Below are 22,050 nucleotides of genomic sequence, written 5' to 3' on the forward strand. Positions count from 1 at the left end.
CATACTGACCTGCTGGCACATGATGATGCATGGCTTACTGACCGGTTTAGATTGCCCAGGGCAATTATTTTGGAACTCTGCATGAAGCTAGCCTCAGTGTTACAGAGGGAAACCAGGAGGAACCGTGCATCACCGGTGCTGGAACTCCAACATCTGCACTCAGTCTTTGTTACCAGGATAACGAAGAAGGGATATGGTATAATCAGACTTTACTCACACATCTGACCCTGTCTGAACTGCTGCCATCCTACAGCAGTGGCCTTCAGCCTCCCTTTCAAACCTTCATCAGATTACACACCTGACTAAATGGAAATCAGTAGATACATATGCAACATGAGACTGAGGACAACTGAACTGATCACCAAACGTTTTAGGTCTGTTCATTCTGTGCTTCACCTGTATCTCTTTTAGAAATATTATGCATCAACATGTGTTTTACGCATTTTTGTCATATCTGGCATAATTAACTTAAATTATCATGAATTGTAGTAAATTTTACCCTGTTAAATGCCAGTTTTAGCAGTAAATGTTTTTGTTTTTTTTTAATCAACAGATTTTGTTTTTCTCCTTCCATATATAAAAACGTTAGGGGCAACATTGATTCTGATCAGTTTTTATTTTAGCACAAAGTTGTCAAAAAGCATTTTTTTTCCTTTGTCCAATTTATGCAAATTGCCACATCTACTGTCCATAAAAGGCATTTTTACCTGGTTGAAAATCAAAATATAATTTCCAACACAAGGAAATTAAAAAGAAAATAAACAAAAGTGATCAAATTTAAATGGTTTTGTATTATAAAAATGTATTTGATTAAAGGTCAGTGCACAAAAACATCCAAAGGAAAACACATTTTTCTTTTGTTTGAAAGATGTTTTAACATCTTAAAAAATCAAATAAATTTCCCCCCAAAATACAAAACCTAGCTACATTATATGCAGTTTGAATAAAGACAACAAAACTTATGCAAAGTTAATATTCAGAAAGCATAAAGCATCTGGGGTTAAAGCTGTGTAAAATGTTTTATTTCTTCTCTTCTCCTGTAGCTGCTCAGTCTGATGTCGGTTTCGCTTGTTTGATTTTTTTTACTATTCTTTTCTTGAGAGACAGCCTCTCACCCTTTTATTATACTATGTATAACAAATATTAATTCATTCAAAAGAAGAACAGCATTAAACAAATATTAATTTTAATATTGGTTGGTACCAGACTGTTGATATCAACCATACTACGTGATATAACTTAAGACCTTTAAACCAAAATGAAAGAAAAAGTAAACACTGTGCTTTCTTCCTAGCCATCTCCACATGAGGCAGTCGGACCAAATATAAAACTTCTCTGCTCATTTCTTCCAGTTGAAGCAGCAGCTGCTGAGCTCCTTCCTAACTTCAACATATTTCCTTGTGTGAGCCAGTGCACTTATTGGCCTCCTGGTTATGAGCCGTACATCCCTTCCTCACCTCTCCAAACATCGCTAAACTCACAGAGTTGCTCCCACTGTAGTTTTTGTTCTGTTTTTGATTCCAAAACAGAGACTGCTCAAAGTACACATGGCCGAGTAGAGCACAACAACTGCAGACAGCTTAGTTTGATGACATATCTACTACAGTGTGGGACCACTGGAGGTAAACTGAATTTTCAGATGACTATTTTTTCTTTCCCTGCTATCGGTGGGAGGTGAATTTAAGCCAAGAACACAAACCCAAGCAAAAAGAAAAAAAAGGGCTTTACTGTAAAAACAGCCTCAGACCTGCCATCTTATTGTCTTTTTTTTTTGTATAAGATACATTGTTTTCAAACCTAATCTCTTTTTATCATAAAGTAAAAAGATACAGGAAATTGAATGGGTCTTGGTTTTTAAATACTCATTTCCATGCTGTGTGACTAATATCCAGTTTAAGCTTGTGTAATCTCCCAATTTATGTCAATATTCCCCTCTCTCTCTCTTTCTCTCTGTGTGTGTGTGTGTGTGTGTGCGCGCATGTGTGTGCGCACGTGTGTGCATGCGTGTGTGCACCATGTTAAAGCAGATAAATGATGTTAGGAATTTAGAAGAACAGTGAGAGTGCTTTGTATTTGGGTAATAAAACGCTAAGGGACATACAATAAGTGACAATATGAGTCACTGCCAAGACAATGACATTAACACCCAGACCCAATCAAGGACACTGTCAGCATCTCTTTCCTCTCACACACTCGCAATCCCCACATGTCCTCGCATCCAGAGAGAGGGATTGCCTGAGAGACAAAGAGGCGGTGGAGGGCATTATCTTGATGAAACAGTACTTGATACAGTGGCCCAAGCCAACGTGAACACAGCTCTGCTTTCTTTTAATGGAAATTACACACTCAAGGTCCACCCTGAGCTCATCTTATTTAACACTGCGTGCATCTACATCATTATGGCTTTGTGTGTGTGTGGGGGGGGGTATCTGTGTCCACTTCATGTAATATGCGGTTATCCCGTCACACATCAACCACTATTACCACATAGCTTCTGACCTCAGATCTGGCAGCCAATTAAATCTCAGTGATTCTATAATAAAAAGGTTGGCAAATTCCGTGCATGACTCAGGGCTTTAGGGTCTTATCAAACAAGACCAATCAAGAAAAGTCTTCCTTGGAATCTTAAATGACAATTTCTGATAAGCCTGAAATATATTCAGTCAGAATACTGGCTGACATCTTGACTTTCCAACTTTTGCAAAGATTCACTCTGTTGATGCCCTGAGTCATGCCCTGAATAATTTGTAGACCTCAGGTATATAGCTTCACCCTATACAGTGTGTCATACCACACAATTCTTCCTTGTAGTCCCACAGTTTTCCTTCTTCCTTCTGTGGCATAGTAATGGTTGTATTCAGATCATACATACCTCCTTGTTTACATATTTTCTTGCCCGGTTTCCTGGCACATTCCTTGGATATTCTTTTGACTGTAAAATGAATAGAAAACTAAAGAATAACATGGAGCCCCTGGACGCACAAATCACACAGGAGCTGGCATGCACACACACACACACACACACACTGATACATTGACACAAACCCTGCACACAGAGCTGATTGACTGAAAGAGACTTAGAGAGGAAGGAAAGGAGAAACAAAGGAAGGGAGGGAGAGAATGAATCCCACCAGCTCAATCAGAGCAGTATTCAGTCTATCAGTCAGCCAGCCAGTCATTCAGTCAGCAAAATCAATCGGTGATGATCATGACAATGATTTTCTTGTTTAATGAACTGTGGCCTTTGTGGCAGAGCACAATACATTATGATGAGGTACAGACATGAGAGAGGAGGAATGGGGGGATTCTGTGTTGGAAGATAACTAAGACCATAAGGAGAAAGAAGATCAAGAAATGGGAGAGGAAACTATTAGAGGAGGAATTAGGAGAGCATGTGGAGGAGCATAAAGGTCAGACAGGATGAAGGGTGAAGCTAAAAGACCAGGAATGCTGTGAATGGATATTAAAGTTTTGTAAACACATGTGCACACTGCTTTTGCTTTTACAAATCACTTCCACATTCTCAGGTTGCCTAAACACTGTCATGCACAGTTAACATGCACAAGGTCATGCTTTTCCTCTATTGGCAGACAGAGACAGAGAAACACTCTCACACTGAACAATTGCTCTCTAAGATATTGTTGTGGCTTTATTTCTCTCAACTCTTCCTCCCACCTTAACCACAACTGGCCTGACCCCAGGCCTGCCGGCTTACTCACCATCCTCAGTGGGTACGTAAATGTTGAGATAAAGGCAGTCCTCACTCTGATCCTGAACGTAAGTGGACACCACGTCGATGCTGTTGGTGAACCAAACTGGCAGCATAACATCCGGCAGGCGTCCTTCCACAATGCTCTGAGGACACACTGGGGCAAAGTGTGTGGCATTGCGAATGTCTGACCATGATGCTGGCGGCTCTGGAGGCTGAAAGCGGCGCTCACCGGTGGGGGGGGTGGCATAAGGGATGCCAAGAAACTGTATAACGGGTCCAAGGATCTCATTGTTAAGCTCCTTCTTGATACCACGCAGCCTGCCATAGACGGTTGTGACCACTGGGTCGTTCTCATCAAGTTTCTCAGCCAACACAGCAACTGGACACAGCAGAAGCAACAGTCCAAGCCATGTTAGTATGACCCCCCAACAGTTCATGCCCAATGAACGTCTGAGTTCATCCATCCTCCTGCCCCTGCTCCTGGCAGTCTGAAAGAGAGCACTCCAACTTTCTGAATGGTGCCTCCACCGAGACATGATTGCCAGTTCTCAGCCTAGTTTATATCCTTGTTAATGTTCAGTTTACTTTCTCTATCACTTATGCCATGCAGATGCAAACATAAACAAAATCCAGGGCAACTCTTGAGCAGATGATGGTTGCAGTTGCTAACAGCCCTTTTCAAAACAAAGCGAGTTCCAACCATCCAGAAGAAAGGTAGCAGCCGTTCATTTACTCCCTGCACATCTAAGAAATATTCCTCACTAGATGGAAAACACTCCACAAAAAGTTCCTGTCAGCATTCTTCGAAAGAAATATGAATTCTAATTTTCAAACATCAATTCTGAGGGGGTGGAGCCACCATTCACTGAAGCGTGTCCGTCATTCTGAGATGTAGAAGCAGGTGTAGCAGTGTAGGGGTGGTTTAAGGTTTGATTATGTAGAGTGAAGTCTGTCCTCTGCAATGCAAAAGAAAAAAAGCACCAGTCAGCATACACATGAAGAAAGATAATCACATTGTCAGTTCAGTGCCCTTTATTTTATATCATTATTTATACCTTTTATTGGACAATAAATAATAAACCATTAACATTAAAATTTATCTTAACACAAAATGCACAGGCATCCATCAAATAAATATGAGCCTTTTATTTATAGCACATCACCACATGATTAAACCTCACAGTGAAAATGGTCTATCTGTATGCAGAGTTTGTACAACAATTAAATTTTATATGAATCAAATACAGCATTAAACCACTGACAGCTTTAATGACTGTTCTGCTTGGGAACACTTGGTCCATATAAACCTTATGGATGTTACTTCCAAATGCAAAGCCTGACAGCAAAGACCTGAAGAAAGCCGCACAGCACACACTATGCTGCAAAACCTGCTTGGAGACGGATTGAAATATTGTGTAAAAGTGAAATTATGTCAATAGTTCAAAGACCTCATCAGTGAGCTCCCCGTCTGTCAGGCCTTACTCCAGAAGGGTGCCCAGGTCTATCTGATCCAAGCCAGGTTCGCCTCATATCGTTTTGTTATTCTAATGGATTTTATTATTACATATTTTTGTGATATATAACTTTTGGTATGAAAAGTGATTTTTGTTATTAAGAGTAGTAGCATGTTTTATATTTGGGGTTAATTTGACTGCAAGAAACACAAACACAATGCCTGCTCGCTTTTCACGCTCTCATTTGCCATGCCTTGTTTCTCTGTCATCAAAGCACATAACATGGGAGAAAACATGGAATGTATTTAGAGACATGGTTGCTGGAAATGTTGCCATTCCAGCGTCAGCAGTCCAAAGAATTGCAATTGCTTTGCCTTTTTGATTCATACACTTAAGTCAAAATGAGGGCTAATCAGGGCTTGTGGGTTCCATCCACTTCTTTCCTATGCACACACTGACCATCTAAATGTGTCACCTCAAGCATATCCTTTCAATTGATGGTGTTATGAAGAGCTCAAATGCAGATTTTATGTCTTGGATGTTGCTGACTGTGTATCTGGTGGGGCCTGGAAAGGTTTAATGACATTAGCAGCACTAAGTCTTCCCCTTTTGTGGAAGTAGGGAGACAGATCACAATAACTTTCTATTTTTGGGAACTAAAGTGTTTGCTGGAAGTTGAGAGTACAGGAAGGTCTACACTGAGGGTGTCATTCTCATTATCAGGGTCCTCCTCAATGTTATCCTCTGTCTCAGACACGTTCTCCTCTATGTCACCTTGATGGTGAAAGAGTTTAACCACACCTCATTTACAGAAAAGCTTTTCTTAGAAGTCATTTTCGGTTGAGAAGAGAGCAGAAAGGGACGGCACACAGAGCCCCAAAAGAGTCTCTTCAAAAGCGCTGACTCAGCGATGCCCGAAACCAGCACTACTGAGGCAGAGAATGGGTCTGGTTTCTTAGTGGAAAAGTGATATTAGCAGCAAAAAATTTACCCCAGAGGTAATAGGAGGGTTAAGTATTAAACAGTAGTAAAAGGATGACAACAAGCCAGCATCCACATTTTAGTCAACTAAATGCTTGGTTACTAATTAGGCCCGAGCAGCGAAAGTGCTGTGAAGGTCTATTGGAATTCAGTTGTTTCTTATGATTGTTCTCCTGACAAATGAATTGGCTTTTGGAGGTCTAAACAGGTACGAAAATACACCACAATTTGTACACACATCAGTTGTATGTGAAATTGAAGTATTGTAAGGGTTTCGCAAAAGTTGAAAAAAAAAATAGCCTCACAACACCATCCTCATTTACTTTATCGTAAATATACGATATTTGGTAGACTTGTACAACTTCCGAAGACCTTGACAAAACTCTCTTGCACTAGTGCTCTACAACAAACAGGAAGTTGGCAATTTTGGATTGAAATTGTGATTTTCGCCCCATTTTGGCCGTTTCTACCTGCATTTCATCAAACTCCTCCTAGAGATTCTGCTTATCTTGAAATTCGGTGAATTTGCTGATAAAGCATGGAGGATCTAAAGTGATCAAAATCCTGATTTCATCTATATCTAAGGGGGGAGGCCAGACCTCAAAGTTTTTCCAAGAATAACTAAGAACAGGAAGTGTAATGTTGGCACTATCTTACACTAAGGCTCCCCTTATAGACATTAAATAGTTTACAGATATGTTATTAATTCATCTGTAAACACATTAATAAAGTGTTTATGGGGGGGGGCCATTTTAAACATTGGAGACTAAGTTATCACCTTGTAAACACAATATGTAAACATATTTTGTAGCATAAAATATATTCTACTTGATCACTGCATTATAAATGCCTATTAATGATTTGTAATGTGTTTACAGATGAATTATTAACATATCTATAAGGGGAGCCTTATTGTAAAGTGGTACCGTATTGTTTTATTTTGGAAACTCCACAAGTGACCCCCTCTGGCTTAATTAACATGAAACTGTGCCCAGTGACAGAAGACAGGTTGGTGTAACTTGGTCTCCAGTACTGAGACCTTTGGCCAGAGGGTGTGTGTGATATTGTATGCATGTCCATGATGTCACACCATATGTATTTACACATATATCATCTTATCCGCACCAAATTGAATATGACAGATATTCAGGCAAAAATTGGGTGGCAGTGGCCCGTGCATTAAACTAGTCAGTCCCAAGCCATGTTTTGACCGAAGACTGAAAATTCGGTACACATATGTAGTTTTTCAAGACCTACAAATAAGTCTCCTGGAACCATGGTTAAAACCATAGACATTAATACGTAGATGCCTCTTTGACTGGGTTGGCCCCCTGCTGAGATGTAACCATGTGTCTGCCATGTTGCTGGAAGCAAGGCTGCGATGTGAACTAATATGAATAAAGGGACTTTATTTTATAAAACACATTTTAACAGAGATTTACGTTAATGCCTTATCTTATTTATTTACACACACACACACATTCTCAGCTTTCTGCGTTTACTTTAAAACACAGTTACAAAAGCATCACTTAATTATTTTTATTCATACATCACAACTGATCAACATTACATCTCTTTCATATATAGCTGATTGAAAATTTTAAACCTTAATGTTTTTTTTATTTTAATTATCAGTTCTCATTCATACTTCAATCATATATCTTTTAACTTGATAATCAAAAATTACTCATTTCATTTAATACTTGTTGAAAATGTAAAATCATGGTACATCATTTTCTTAGTCACACTTGTGTATACTTCTGCAAAAGATAAGACAGTTAATATCTGACTCCATACAGGCCTCTCCAGTCTCTCAGTCCCAGAATATGAGAATATGCTTTTTTGACTCTCTACTGCTTCAACTGTGTATTTTAATAATTGTTGCATGGATTACACAAAAGGATATTTATTGTAATTTTTATGGATTTAACTGTGAGCAGTTAATGATTGTTGCATGAATTACATGGAAAGATCTCACCTAATTTTGACAGTAAGACAGAATCAGGGCCACACTAAGAAATATTTTCTTTTTTTTTTATTACAAGAATAAAGTCAGAATATTTATGAGAACTCTTACAAAAAAGCAAAGCTCTCCATGATTTGGTTTGAACACCTAAATGGTTTGAACAATTCCATGCTGCATATGTAAGAGGCATTTTGGCTCTCCGACTTGACTCCACAAAAATGGCGGCGACGTCGGAATACCGTTCAGCGTTCGATAGAGCATCTACGTATTGATGTCTATGGTTAAAACCCCACTAGAAGTCAGCCATTTTCAATCCAAACTGCTGTTTTGTCTCTTTGACACAGGTTGTATCTGAAAGAACTCCTCCTACAGACTTCAAAAAGATTCAATATAGTCTTAAAACATTGGAGATTAAAATATATCATAATATTTTTGCTGTATCATAGCACATGGGCGTTGCCAAGCCTCAAAATCAGACTTTTCGTCGTAAAAGATGAAGGTGCAATAACGTTTACACATAATATCAGAGCTGTACCAAACATTGTACGTGTCATTATAGATCAGCACTCAGTATTTGCTGACATCACTTTAACGCCACCAACTTGAAAAAAGAAGTAATTTGTTTCACTAGTGGATGTCCTCCTTTTCTGTGTCATCAGACACAGAACAAGGTGATTTGGAATCCTACTCTGGACAGTGACTATTGGTTGAACCGTGTGGGCAAGGCGAGTGGCGAATTTTTATTTCTTGCTGTTTGAATACTGTCAGCTCTAAGTCACACATACATGATCTGATTTGCTTTGAACTGGACATGAATGATCTTTGTCAGTCAATTGGAATTTGGATCAACTGTGCCCCTTAGAATACCTAGAATGAACAGATCTGTACCAAATGTTTGTCCTTCCTTTTTTTTTTTTTTTTTTGCTTCTTTCTATTAGTTGATCATGAACCACTTGTTGGTTCTATGGGAAATGAAACAAAGAAATACATCATGTCAGCTTTGTTAGGATGGAGCCAGATTCCTGACTCAATATCACAGAATCACAGGCCTTAAAAAATTCAGCAGCCTTGAAATCTCCACTACTCCTCTACTACGACCTCCACACATTACTTCTTCAACATACTCTATTTGCATTCACTTTTCTTTTCCTTAATTACCAATTTGTTTATGTGTCCATGAACATCTATATAAATGCAAATAATGTTGAAAGAAGGTTGACTGAAAATTGTAAAGAAGGCAGCAGTTTTTTTTCTAAAGGTTAGAAAAAAGCCTCAGTTGCAATATAACATCTGCCACCTGCTAATACACCCGCACACAGCAGTACTGAACTCCATAAACCACTACAAGTCTTTTAATTTCCTATGCTTTGTCTCAGGGCTTCACGTCAATCATTTTCCTGACCTGTATATACACACCCATAAACACACACCCAATAAAACTGTGTAATCTAGCTAAGAACAAAACCTCAAATTTTTTTTAACTTTCATTAGACCATGTGTAAGCTCTCTAATTTAGCTCATATTTAAATAATACAAATAAAAAGCAAAATGGTCACAAATTGTATTGTTTGTGACCATTTTATTTGTGTATAATTCACCTTATAATGCATTATTATAGTAACTGCCATGTTGATGCTTGGGGATAAACTGGTTTGTTAGCTGCCTTTAAAAGTCAGCAGTTTTGTTATTTGTTGTGGGACATGAAAATTGCTAACCAAAGCCCTTTTACTTTAAGGAAAACTAATGTATGCTAAATGGCCCCTTTGGTGCCTGCCAAAAACAGCAATGTAAAATTCACACATTTTTTGCATAAAGACAGCAAATAACAGTCGAACTATACAGAACTCAATTGTTTTCTCTTTGAGTTTACAGTGAGGGTTTAAGTCAAAAATGTTTTTCAGCTTATTTTTAACAGTGCTGTTGATGTGTCTGCATTGTCATATAAAGGTAATGGCTCATTTTAAAAGAGGAGAATGGTCATACTAGTCACAGTTATTATGGCTGTAAATTGGTCAAGGTCATGAGTTGACTATTCTGACACGTTGGGATAACCAAGCTATAGTTTAATATTATAATCTAAAGAAAAACTACTTCTCAAGATAAGAGTCTGATACCTGTGATTATCTCCACATGATTATGGTGAGGAAATAATTGATATGTGTGCTTGGAGATTACTGATAAGTTATTTACTGATCAATGATTGTTATTACTTGATGTGACATTTTCAGCTTGAAGCAGTTTCCAACTTAACTGTCTAAGTTTCTGAATCTGACTGCCATGTCTGATAGTAAGGATTAATTGGAATGTATATACTTGACTTGAAATCTGTACGACTTGATTGAATGGACTTTGTAAAGTGCCTTAAGACGACGTGTTGTGAATTGGCAATATAAATAAAATTGAATTGAAAGTACATCTTTTGTTTATTGTAAAATTTAATGTATCATCTATCTATCTATCTATCTATCTATCTATCTATCTATCTATCTATCTATCTATCTATCTATCTATCTATCTATCTATCTATCTATCTATCTATCTATCTATCTATCTATCTATCTATCTATCTATCTATCTATCTATCTATCTATCTATCTATCTATCTATCTATCAAATCTAAATTCTTTAACCTAGATATTTTCTAGGTAAAAAGCAGACTAAATATATATGCAGTAACAAAATAACACATGTTATGTCAGTATGTTTGTTTCATGATAAAACATTCATTTATCTCTTATGGAGACTTGAAAACTTTAATTCCAAGTTATTTACACTCTTATTATAAAACTGCTTTCTTTTGCACTGTGTTCCCCAATCCCTGATATGTTTTGTTATGAATAGATAGATAATCTTATGAATTTTCTTCATTCTGTCAAAACATATACGTATTATGCAGTGACATTTTTACCTTGCACTGACAGTAATAGTAATACATTATATTTGACTGCACCGTTCTGAAATTAAAAGGTCACCTTACAGATGACATAAATCATAAACAACTGATAAAACATTTTGACTGAATTGAAGAAGAGAGTTTGTGTGTCGGATGTTGAAAACCAAAAAAAGTGTGAAGAAGTGTGAGACTATGGTTAAAGATGGCAGAAACATGTGGAGTGAGGACAGCAGAGAGCTGATTGATGCTGGATAGGTGGGATTACTGGTGTGAAACCAAAATATTGTCAAGGATGACACCCAGACTCCTCACCTGAGGGTAGGGAAGGATGGAGGAACAGTAGATGTTAATGGAAAGATTGTGAAACTTGGTTAGGATGAAGGCTGTTCTGACATGAAGAACATCTGTTTTATTAATGTTAAGTTTGAGAAATTGGATTAGGGAGGATACAAAGCTGGGTGTCATCCACATAGCAGTTGACGTCATTGAATGTGTCTGACAGAATATATACATGTAAATAATGAATAGAATGGACCCTAACACTGTCCTGCTACAGACCAGCAGAGATGGGAAATAAACTTGAACAGAATTTGAGTTGGGTTTACTTTGTTAAAATTATGGGTCTGCTTTTTTTTTTTGCCTCCACATGGGATAAAGACCACTCTACTCTCTTCACTACCTAAATGACTTTTTAGAACCTCACTGAACCACGGCAAATTTACATTCGTGACATTCTTGATAGTCACAAAAAGGATTTTTCCCCACCCTATTTCCATATCCCTAAGACAGTCTGCTGCATATCTCCTGCATGCTCATATGTGTACCTTTTCTACAGCGATCCTACCCAGTACACCTATGATCATAGCATCCCTGGGCAATAGCACCACACAAGTAGCGTGGCCTCATGCCTCTGCTGCTTAAAATGTTTAGGGATGAAGCCACTGTGGTGTATGCAGATCCTACTTTTTGGATACACTTCCCACGCTGCAACTCTGATAGTATGTATATATAATATGATGAAAGATTGTTGTATGTTCAAAGCCCTCCATGCACTATTACGATATCCTGTACTACACCTCAAAGGACCTTGTCAAGACACCGCAAAGAACATAAATGCTCTGGTTATGTATTGGAGGTACTTATCATTTCACAGCGTTTTGCCATTATACTGCTTATATTACAAATTTTTTTTTTTCAAAGAATATGGAAAATCAGGTCATCAGCAGAGTAATTGGATTAACACCCTTTATCAATTAGAATATAGATATCTGGCGCTGTTTTATTGCCGTTATTACCACCTTCACTAGTTACAGTCAACCTAAAAAGTCAAATTGGCCGAATAGTAGCAAGCAGACAGAAAAGAGGCAGTTTGGGTTCTGTGAAGGAATCCATCTTTATTGATTGTTCAGTTATTTTCTTAATGAGCCAGTAAAAATAGCAGCATTTTTCCCACAACAATGCTGAAGTAGCTGTAATGACATGATGCTCATTATGAACACATGAGGACACAATTAACAAGCAAAATACTTATCAGTTTAGAAGCAAACCATAAAAAGGGCCTTTCTATGCCACTTCCACAGAGCACACTAAACCACTCGTCTAGTACATTTTGTGTCTCTTAAGGTTCTGTTGTAGATTTTTGCAATTGGCTTTATTTTGCGATTTTCTGATTTCATAACATACAACACGAAGTATCCAAGACAAGGAAGAATAAACATACACATCTTTTCTTTTGCTGTTGGCTAAAGTTGGCTCTATAATCAGTTAAAACTGCCCAACTGAATTCCAATTTAGCTACAAAAAACAAACAAAAAAACCAAAACAAAACTCTAACATGTTTGCTTGACTGAAATAAAACATGTATGTGATCCCGGGTCAGGTCTGTTCCCCTCACGAATTGACAGATTTTTGGTGCCAGCGAGCATTGTTTACAGACTCTGGGAATTATGGTGCAAAAAAAAATAACATTTAAAAAAACAAAATCACATTGTGTACACAGATGGACAAAAATGCAATCTCTGTGATTCCACTTAATTGCATGAAGTTCTAAACAGGTCAAATTCTCTGAGCAAACTCAACCCTGCAACAAAAATAAAATGTTTCTGTCATAATACATTTGCAGTGGGATCCAGGTGCAGGTAAACACGGAAGCCAAGGGATACAGTGAAAAATATATTTAATGAAACAAAAGACTTACAAATGGACACAGAGAAAGAGCCCAATCAGAGAAGTGGGCAGGAACACGGACCAAGAGGCAGCAAAAGGGAGTATGAGTCAGGAGAACAGAAGAAACCAGCAAAGAGAAGGACAACCAGAGAGCAAATATACAGAGGGAAGAGAGGAGAGAAGGCATGGCACAAAGGTGAGAGTAATCAGGATGGAATTAGTGTCAGCTAAGACCCATGAAGGGAGAGAGAGCTGAGAGAGAAGAGAGAACGAACACAGGAGCTAAACAAAAACACTGGAAAGATTCAGAGAAATCTAAATGTACAAGAATGGTCTTGGAAATAAGTAAGCAAAGGAATAAAATACAAAATTGCAACACAAAAAGAATATACACTACAAGAAAATAAAGATAAATAAAGAAACTACAAGTTAAACACCTAACACAGGCAAATCATGACATTTCTTAAAAATAACAAATACAAATGTAATTGAATAAAGATTGAACTAGGGGCTTCAATAGAAAAAGGAATAAACTTGCATCTTAAAAGCTCTTTCCAAGGATTTTCAAATTTAACAAAAAACACTTTCCAAGGAAGAAATTTGAAGCGGAGTCAAAAGCATGATCTTACAATTTCTATCACACAGAAAACACAGAAAAGCATGTCAGAAGCAAGTCATAAAATTACAGCAGCCAATGTAAATTTCAAATTAAAGCGGAATATGTAAATATGAAGATCTGGTATAACAAATCTGGGTTTTCATTTGACTTCACCATATTCACAGAGGGAAAAAAAGTTTATTAAAATTGTGCCGCCTCATGGAGTCCGTGGTAAGGGTGAAGTCAGCTGATAAACAACAGCCGTTAAAAACTACGACTTTCAATGGAAAGTTTTAAATTTGAAGGAAAACAACATCCAAATAATCCAAACTTAAACCAGAAGAACAATAATATAATAATATTTATCAGCATGCTTGTGTGCTTGACTCATCACATAAATTCCAGAAAAAGCCTCCATTTACAAATGTCATCAGATATACATATATACATTGCTGCAAGTTTATATTTATACACTTGTAGCAACAAATATGTGCCTGGAATAGTATACAGGAATATCTGTGTCCAGTTAGGTGGGAGACACCACCGAGAATGATGAAAAATGATGGGTGGGTGATGCCTACTCAACAATGCAGAATAAAGTGCCGTAGTGATAGATATAGCAATCCTAAGCAATAGCAACATCCAGAAGGACACAAACTCAAGAAATATGAAAGCCTCAAAGATGAGATCCAGATATTACAGAGAGACTAGGTGCCAGTGGTGACAGTGGTCATCGGTGCACTTGGAGCTGTACCCCCAAACTGTGGGAAGTGGCTTTTTAGTTTTATTTTTGAACTGTATGCACTTCTAAACATTCAGTTTAAGTAAGTGCATTAGTATTGGAATATTTTACAGGTACTGCTTTAAGAACTCACAATTTATGCCGTATTGTGGAAAACAGACATGAGTCTCCTTTATTGTATTTAATAGTCTACTTTGTTGACAGCCTCTGTGTTACATGCAACAAATGTATGTTTGAAACCATAAATCTGTCACTTACATTAGATAGGGGCATACTACATCTGGAGAAAAAGCTGCTAAATGGTAATTCTGTTGCTTTAAAAAAAAATCCTAACTGGTTTGTTCATTTTTATTTTCATGCGTGTGTGTCTTCCTATTCAAAGTGTACTTGAAAACTGCATTAATGTGTTTTCCTTTTCCTCAACATGTGGGTTATCTGGGCTTGTTTTGCTGCAGTATTCAAGGCAAAGACAAAACAATCTAAGCGTTGGCTCTGTTTCCCACAATATGAAAATAAAGCACTTCTTCAATTAATCTTATGTGTCATGTCAAAATGTTTCATGTTGAAACTTGTTTTACATTATAGTCAAGTCAGGTCAATTTTATTTATATAGCGCTTTTCAGCAACAAGGCACTCAAAGCGTTGTACATGAGGAAAAACATTACAATGACAGAAAATCAAACACAGAAAAACAAATCAAATGACATTAATAATCCCTGGGAGTTTACTGGTAAGAGCTGGTTCTAATCCAATCTTCTAATAGAGGTAATTAGCTCATTAAGTCCTCTGTTGTAAGGAATTCATCCTGTGCTAGAAGCAAAATGATAATATTAATCCTTGATGTCACTGGTATGAGGCAGTTTTGGTCCCATCATTCAAAACGTAACAGTCATGGGCACTCACTGAAGTCTAAGTAGAGAAGCTGGGTCACTGGTATAAAACATTTTTAGTCCAAACTTTTTAAATGCTAATAATGTATGGCTGTCACTGGTATGATATAGTTGCAATACAATCCTTTTAAGAAATCTGAAATTCTTTGGTCATTGGTGTAAAAAGAGCTTTAGTCCAAATTTTCAAATACTAATAATATTTGGTTTTCGCTGGTAATCCTTCTGATAAAACTAAAAATCAATGAAAAAGTAATGAAATACTAATAATAATTGGCTTTTGCTGGTAACACTTCTGAGAAATCTGAAAATCTATGAAAAGTAATGAAATCACACATTTAGGTAAAGTAAGATAGGAGGAAAAAAAAATCATATTTCAGACTCTATTCTGAGCAGAATACAGTCTGAAGTAGTACAAAAAAACCTCAGCAGGGGTAAGCAACACACACTTAAGTAAAGATTTAGCAAGAGGAAGGTGGAATCTCGAGGGTGCGAATGTAAGTCTGAGTGTGTTTGCAAGAATTGGACTGTCTCCTTTACCCTGCCTTCCCGTCAAAAATTTTTTATCAATTACGCTGAGAGACCAGCTGACCAAATAATAATAATTTACAAGTTTGGAGGATATGCAAAGTGAGGCACTGAGAAAAACACAGACAAAAAGCTGAAGCAGGGATCAACAGGGTGGGAGGGAGAGAGAGAAAATGCGTGTGTGTCTTCCACCGAGAGCAAGAGAGAAAAACAAAGGCCATAATAATGCACAGATACTCCAGGTACTAGTCTGGCACATCCAGGTACTTGGGGGAGAGATGCTATGGTTTGAGTGGAGGTCACTGCAACGTCTGAGGTGTTTGGTGTAGTAAAATCATAAAATTAGCAAACAGATGTGTTTTGTGCATGTTTGGAGCTTAAATTTGATGGCAAACAATAAAAAAATATTACTTCTGTTCACGTATTGACATTTGTATAGATTATCAGTTAGACTGAACACTGAAGTAATGAGATTCAAATGAAGTAGAAAAACAACCCCAGCACGACTCAAGGACCAAGCTTTTTTATTTATTTAATTAAGCTTTATGCTACATTTATAAGTGGCGTGATCTATAATAAAGTAAAAATTACTATATTTTCATCCTCTTTTGCCGAACCTTGTGTTTAGAACGAGTATAGTCAGAGGTTGTAATATTTGAAGTGTCCTAATGATTTTATAAAGATGTATTTTAGGAAATATCTTTAAAATATTAGGCATTATTGGTCACCTTAAAATTCTGTGACATTTTGAGATATGAAACCTCAGCCATCTTGCTCGGGTTGTTTTTTTCTTTTTACTGCAATGGATCCAGGTGGAAGTAACAGACTTGCTCCCTTTAAATTAAAGTTTTTCCATGTAACTTTGCCAATCAGTGATATGACAGACATATGACATGTAATTATTTGCTCACTCCAATGATATTTAAGAAGGTAAACTCTACAGAACACATATTTTGTCTATTTTGAGCTTTTATTGCACCAAACATCCTGAAGGTTGGTGTTTGGTGCAATCATTGGATTCACTCCCTTTCACACCATAGTGTTACTTTCCTCCAAAAGGTGGCGTAGCCATTTGTGGGAGAGAAAGGCCTCAGTCTGAACCTAGATGATTTCCTTCACTCTTCTAACTAATTAATGTATTTAACACTTTGCAATGTACTGCCGAACAAACTGGGTCACACCCCTGAAATTTGATGGCATCTCGTTTTTAATACAAAGGCTTTAAAATGTTGTCACCCCACCCTTTGCAGCTACAACAGTTTCAGCTCCACTTGGGAGGCTTTCCACAAGGTGTTTATAGGAATTTTTGTTCCATTCTTCCAGAAGCACATTTGTGAGAACAGTGCCTGAAACATAGTGTCTGCTCCAATTTATCCCAACTGTGTTCTGTCAGATTGAGGTCAGGACTCTGAGCGGAGAAGTCAACTTCCTCCACATCATACTCATTCATGAACCTTGATTTGTGAACTTGTTTGCACTTATATTGGAAAAGGAAGGGGCCGTCCTCAAACTGTTCCCACAAAGTTTAAAGCATGAAATTGTCCAAAATTTCTTGGTATGCTGAAGCGATGAGTTCTTTTTACTGGAACGGAAGGACTGAGCCCAACTCCTAAAAAACAAATCCACACCAAAACTCTGAACAGAATTTACACTTGACACAGTGCAAGGAAATGGCATTCTGTTGGCAACTTTCAAACTCAGACCTATTTATTGGATTTTCCAACAGAGGCATAATACATCAGACAACATGCCTCTACTGCGCTGGAGTCAAGTGGTGGCATGCTTAACATCGCTGCCTTCGACACTTTGCATTTCCCTTGGTGATGTAAGGCTTGGATGGAGCTTTTTGGCCATAAACACCCATTCCATGAAGCTCTGGTTGCACTGTACCTCAATTAATCAAAGTCTACATGAAGTTTGGAGGTCATTAGCTGTTAAATTTGCAGAAAGATGGCAACCTCTGATTTGAGATGCTGTACATCTGTACATGGCTTACCACATCGTGGCTGAGTAGCCGTCATTCTCAATTACTTGTACTGTTATAATACAACTAATTGTTGACTGTAGAATATTTAGAATTTTATACCTGTGAGCTAGGAAATGATTGGAACACCTGAATTTATTTATTTGAAAGAGTGACCCAATACTTGAGTGTAAGTTAACATAAATAAATGTGAAACAAACTATATTAACATCCACTTAAATCCTAAGACAAAAAGATCTTTACTCACACTGCTTCACATCTTAGCTTGCGTACAATCTGTGTAAAGACTAAAGAGTAGGCAATGCATGCAATGTCACTGAACCAGATTGTTCTATGGAAGACCAAAACAAAGGAATCCTACATCCACATGGAAAACACAGTAAAAATAATTAAAGAGCAGCTGTGCAACAGAGTGCACAAACACAGGAACTATTTTTGCAAGAATATTGCATTTTTTTGCAGAATGCTGAAGGCAATAAAGAGAGAATAGCATGAACAAATTTCTTCCACACAGCTGAGCAGGTTGACATCACACGGTTAGCTTATTAATGTAATTTACCATTAAAGTAGCTCTTTTCTGTTTTGGTGGCACAACCATATTGCATTTAGTCGCATGGGCGATGCACCATTCTAGCACTCCTCCTGCCAAAATGTAAATAAAATGTGATAGATTATAATTCCATGAAAGGAGCACAGATTAATCAGCGTTGGAGGAGCATGCAGCTTCAGTCGGCGGCACTCTGCTCTGATGTCATGCTGTGGGTGTACGTGCGTGGCTGCCAATTGCTCTCGTCACTCCCTCTCAGCCCTTTGTCAGATCCTTCTCAAAAAGACAGTATCTATCTATCTATCTATCTATCTATCTATCTATCTATCTATCTATCTATCTATCTATCTATCTATCTATCTATCTATCTATCTATCTATCTATCTATCTATCTATCTATCTATCTATCTATCTATCTATCTATCTATCTATCTATCTATCTATCTATCTATCTATCTATCTATCTATCTATCTATCTATCTATCTATCTATCTATCTATCTATCTATCTATCTATCTATCTATCTATCTATCTATCTATCTATCTATCTACTTTCATTCATTCAAGCCTCCGTTTTTGATTCAAATTTTTATATTAAAAATGCTGTCATTAAAGCTTACTTTGCGTTTAATTTTCCTTTCATGTTCCGCCCCTGTCCTTCTCCCCTTCCCCCTGATCTTACTTCAACTGACTGCTGATTAAACGCCACTGGGTGTGCGAGGCAATTTTCACACGTGGCTGGGACCGGAACTGGCTGGAAAATCCCTGCTCAATCTTTACCTTCCGTCTTTATTCCATTTCCTCACCTCTTAGTTCTTTATCCTCACCCGCATCTCCTTATTTCTCTGCTATTTCTTCCCTCCTAAGCTTTAATTTCAAGCTTAACTTTCTGGCCTCTACTGTGCTTGCTTTTCACTCTGAACATTTGATGTAGTACCTCTAATATTTTAGATGCTGTTGTACACCAGGCATGGCCCTGGCATAACTGATGTCAACTTTAACTTTTTGTTTTAAAGTTATTTTAATAACCAGAGAGTTTTTTCCAGCTTTAATAAGAACAGATTGCTGCCCCTCGCACACCGGCAGCAGTGCACTGCTGGTTAGCTGGCTGAATGTAATATTCTGCACGATAATGAACAAAAACCCTATCACATTTACCATTTTTTTATTTTTAATAACATATCCTTAATAAGATATGGGATGCACGATGGCACAGTTGGTGGCACTGTTGCCTTGCAGCAAGAAGGTGCTGGGTTTGACTCCGGGCCGGGGGTCTTCCTACATGGAGTTTGAATGTTCTCCCAGTGCATGCATGGGTTCTCACCAGGTATTCCGGCTTCTTCCCACGGTCCAAAAATAGGACTGTTATGTTAATTGGTCTCTTTAAATTGCCGTAAGGTGTGACTGAGTGTGTGCATGGTTGTTTGTCCTGTATGTCTCTGTGTTGCCCTGCAATGGACTGGTGACCCATCCAGTGTGTACCCCGCCTCGCCCTCGTAGAATGCTGGAGATAGGCAACAGCTCCCCCATTACCCACTAAGGAATAAGCGGTACAGAAGGTGAATGAATGAATCTTTAATAATCAATATGTCAGATTATTGTTCCAGTAGCATGCCTAATTGTTCAAATAAAAAAAAGTAGGTGACAATATAAATATATAATGACATTGTTTGTGTAATTACTGTTATACCAAATAAACCCTGGTACTGTTACCAAGGTATCATACTAAGCATCTTATAACAACTGAAGCCTTTTCCTTGTTGGGCCACCCTTTATCTGAAAGAAGAACTGATCAAATCACACCCCCTAGCATTCATTGCAGTTCCGGAATTCTGCTGTCGTCAAAGACAGGTTATATACATGAGGTCACGTAAGTACTTGTTCTGAGCATCTCCCCATGGGTGTATTTATTAACTAGCTGGCAAATGAACTTTTCCCCTCTTTTTATCTTAAAAGAAGAAGCTTTACAAAGCTTTAAGATCTAGCTGTATGTGCATCTGTCAGATCTTCTAAAACTCCCGGAACTGGTTCCGGGATCAACACTGTGAGAAATTTGTGAAACAGCACATGTGTGAAACACGGCATCACTCCCCAAGCAGGGGCTTCCCCCGGGTTCCCCCAGGCCTCTCCACTGCTCTTCTCTGGGTAGACCCGGCAGTTGTTCTCCTGGGGTTCCTGTGCTCTGGGGGGCCTTTGGATGTCTATGGCTCAGATCCTCCGTGTCTGTCTCAGGTCCAGGGGGGCAGGTCTGTGGCTCCTCACACTCGTTATTGCAAATTGTTTGGAGAAACCTTGTATACACAAGCGCACTCAGACTAAAACCCACAGGTGTTTAGATTCAGGTGTTAACAGATACACAAATGTTTTATATTGAGCCTCAATTACTTTGCTTGTTTCTTCAATAGGTTCAGTTCAGAAAGCTCAGCATCCTCCTCTCCTGCTTACAGCCAAACAGACATCTCACCCTCCTTTGACCCACAGGACCCACAGCTGTCCAGTAACACCTCCAATGTTTTATCTTCCACCTCAGCCATAGACCCTTCTGCTTCTACATGTTTGCCTTCAACCATATCAGAAGATGCTGATGCTCCCTGTGCCTCCCCCTTCCACTTGTGTGTCCCAAGACGTCAGGTAAAAAAACAACTGGAAAGACTGAACCGGAATAAGGCTGAAGGTCCAGATCGTGTCAGCCCTAGAGTCCTGAAGGGCTGTGCAGAGCAGCTCGGTGGGATTCTGCAGCACCTCTTCAATCTTAGCCTGGCCCAGAAGAAGGTTCCAGACAGGAAGACCTCCTGTCTTGTTCCAGTACCAAAGAAAACTCACTCATCAGTCCTCAATGACTATAGACCTGTTGCCCTGACATCCCATATCATGAAGGTCCTAGAGAGGCTCCTGTTGGCCCACCTGAGTAAGCAAACAATAAACTATCAGGACCCCCTTCAGTTTGCTTATCACTGTGGATTTGGAGTTGAAGATGCCATCACACACCTGCTTCAACAAACCCACTATCATCTGGACAAAGCCAGCAGCACTGTGAGGATCATGTTCTTTGATTTCTCCAGTGCATTTAACACAATCCAACCTGATTTGCTTTGTCAGAAACTCCAGAAGACTCAGGTGGAGGCCTCAACAATCTCCTGGATCAAAGACTACCTGACAAACAGACCACAGTTTGTGAAACTGAAGGGTTGTGTGTCTAACCAGGTAGTCAGCAGCATAGGAGCACCACAGGGGACTGTACTCTTATCCTTCCTCTTCACTCTGTACACCTCAGACTTCCAGTACAAGACAGACTCCTGTCACCTGCAGAAATACTCAAATGATTCTGCAGTTGTGGGGTGGATCAGAGATGGACAAGAAGCTGAGTACAGGAAGGTGGTAAGCCGCATTATGGCATGGTGTGAAAACAATAATCTCATCTTGAATGTGCCTAAAACAAAGGAGATGATTGTAGATTTTAAGAGAAACAGGAATAAGTGAAAAACTATTTCCATCATTGGAAAATAAATGGAGGTGAAGGAGGAGTATAAATACCTCGGTGTTCACCTGGACAACAGACTGGAGTGGAGATGCAACTGTGAAGCCATCTACA

General features: G+C 38.4%; 1 protein-coding gene across 1 annotated transcript in view; it reads right to left on the reverse strand.

Moving 5' to 3' along the window:
* Positions 1-22,050, reverse strand: part of nlgn1 (neuroligin 1) — a 411,986-nt gene that overhangs the window by 368,698 nt on the left and 21,238 nt on the right. The window contains exon 2 of the mRNA XM_047375411.1: positions 3,720-4,668. Within this exon, the coding sequence (XP_047231367.1) occupies positions 3,720-4,248 (529 nt within the window). The 5' untranslated portion in view covers positions 4,249-4,668. The remainder of the gene's footprint in view (positions 1-3,719; positions 4,669-22,050) is intronic.

This window comes from Girardinichthys multiradiatus, chromosome 9, assembly GCF_021462225.1.
Source record: "Girardinichthys multiradiatus isolate DD_20200921_A chromosome 9, DD_fGirMul_XY1, whole genome shotgun sequence".
Classification (NCBI taxonomy): domain Eukaryota; kingdom Metazoa; phylum Chordata; class Actinopteri; order Cyprinodontiformes; family Goodeidae; genus Girardinichthys; species Girardinichthys multiradiatus.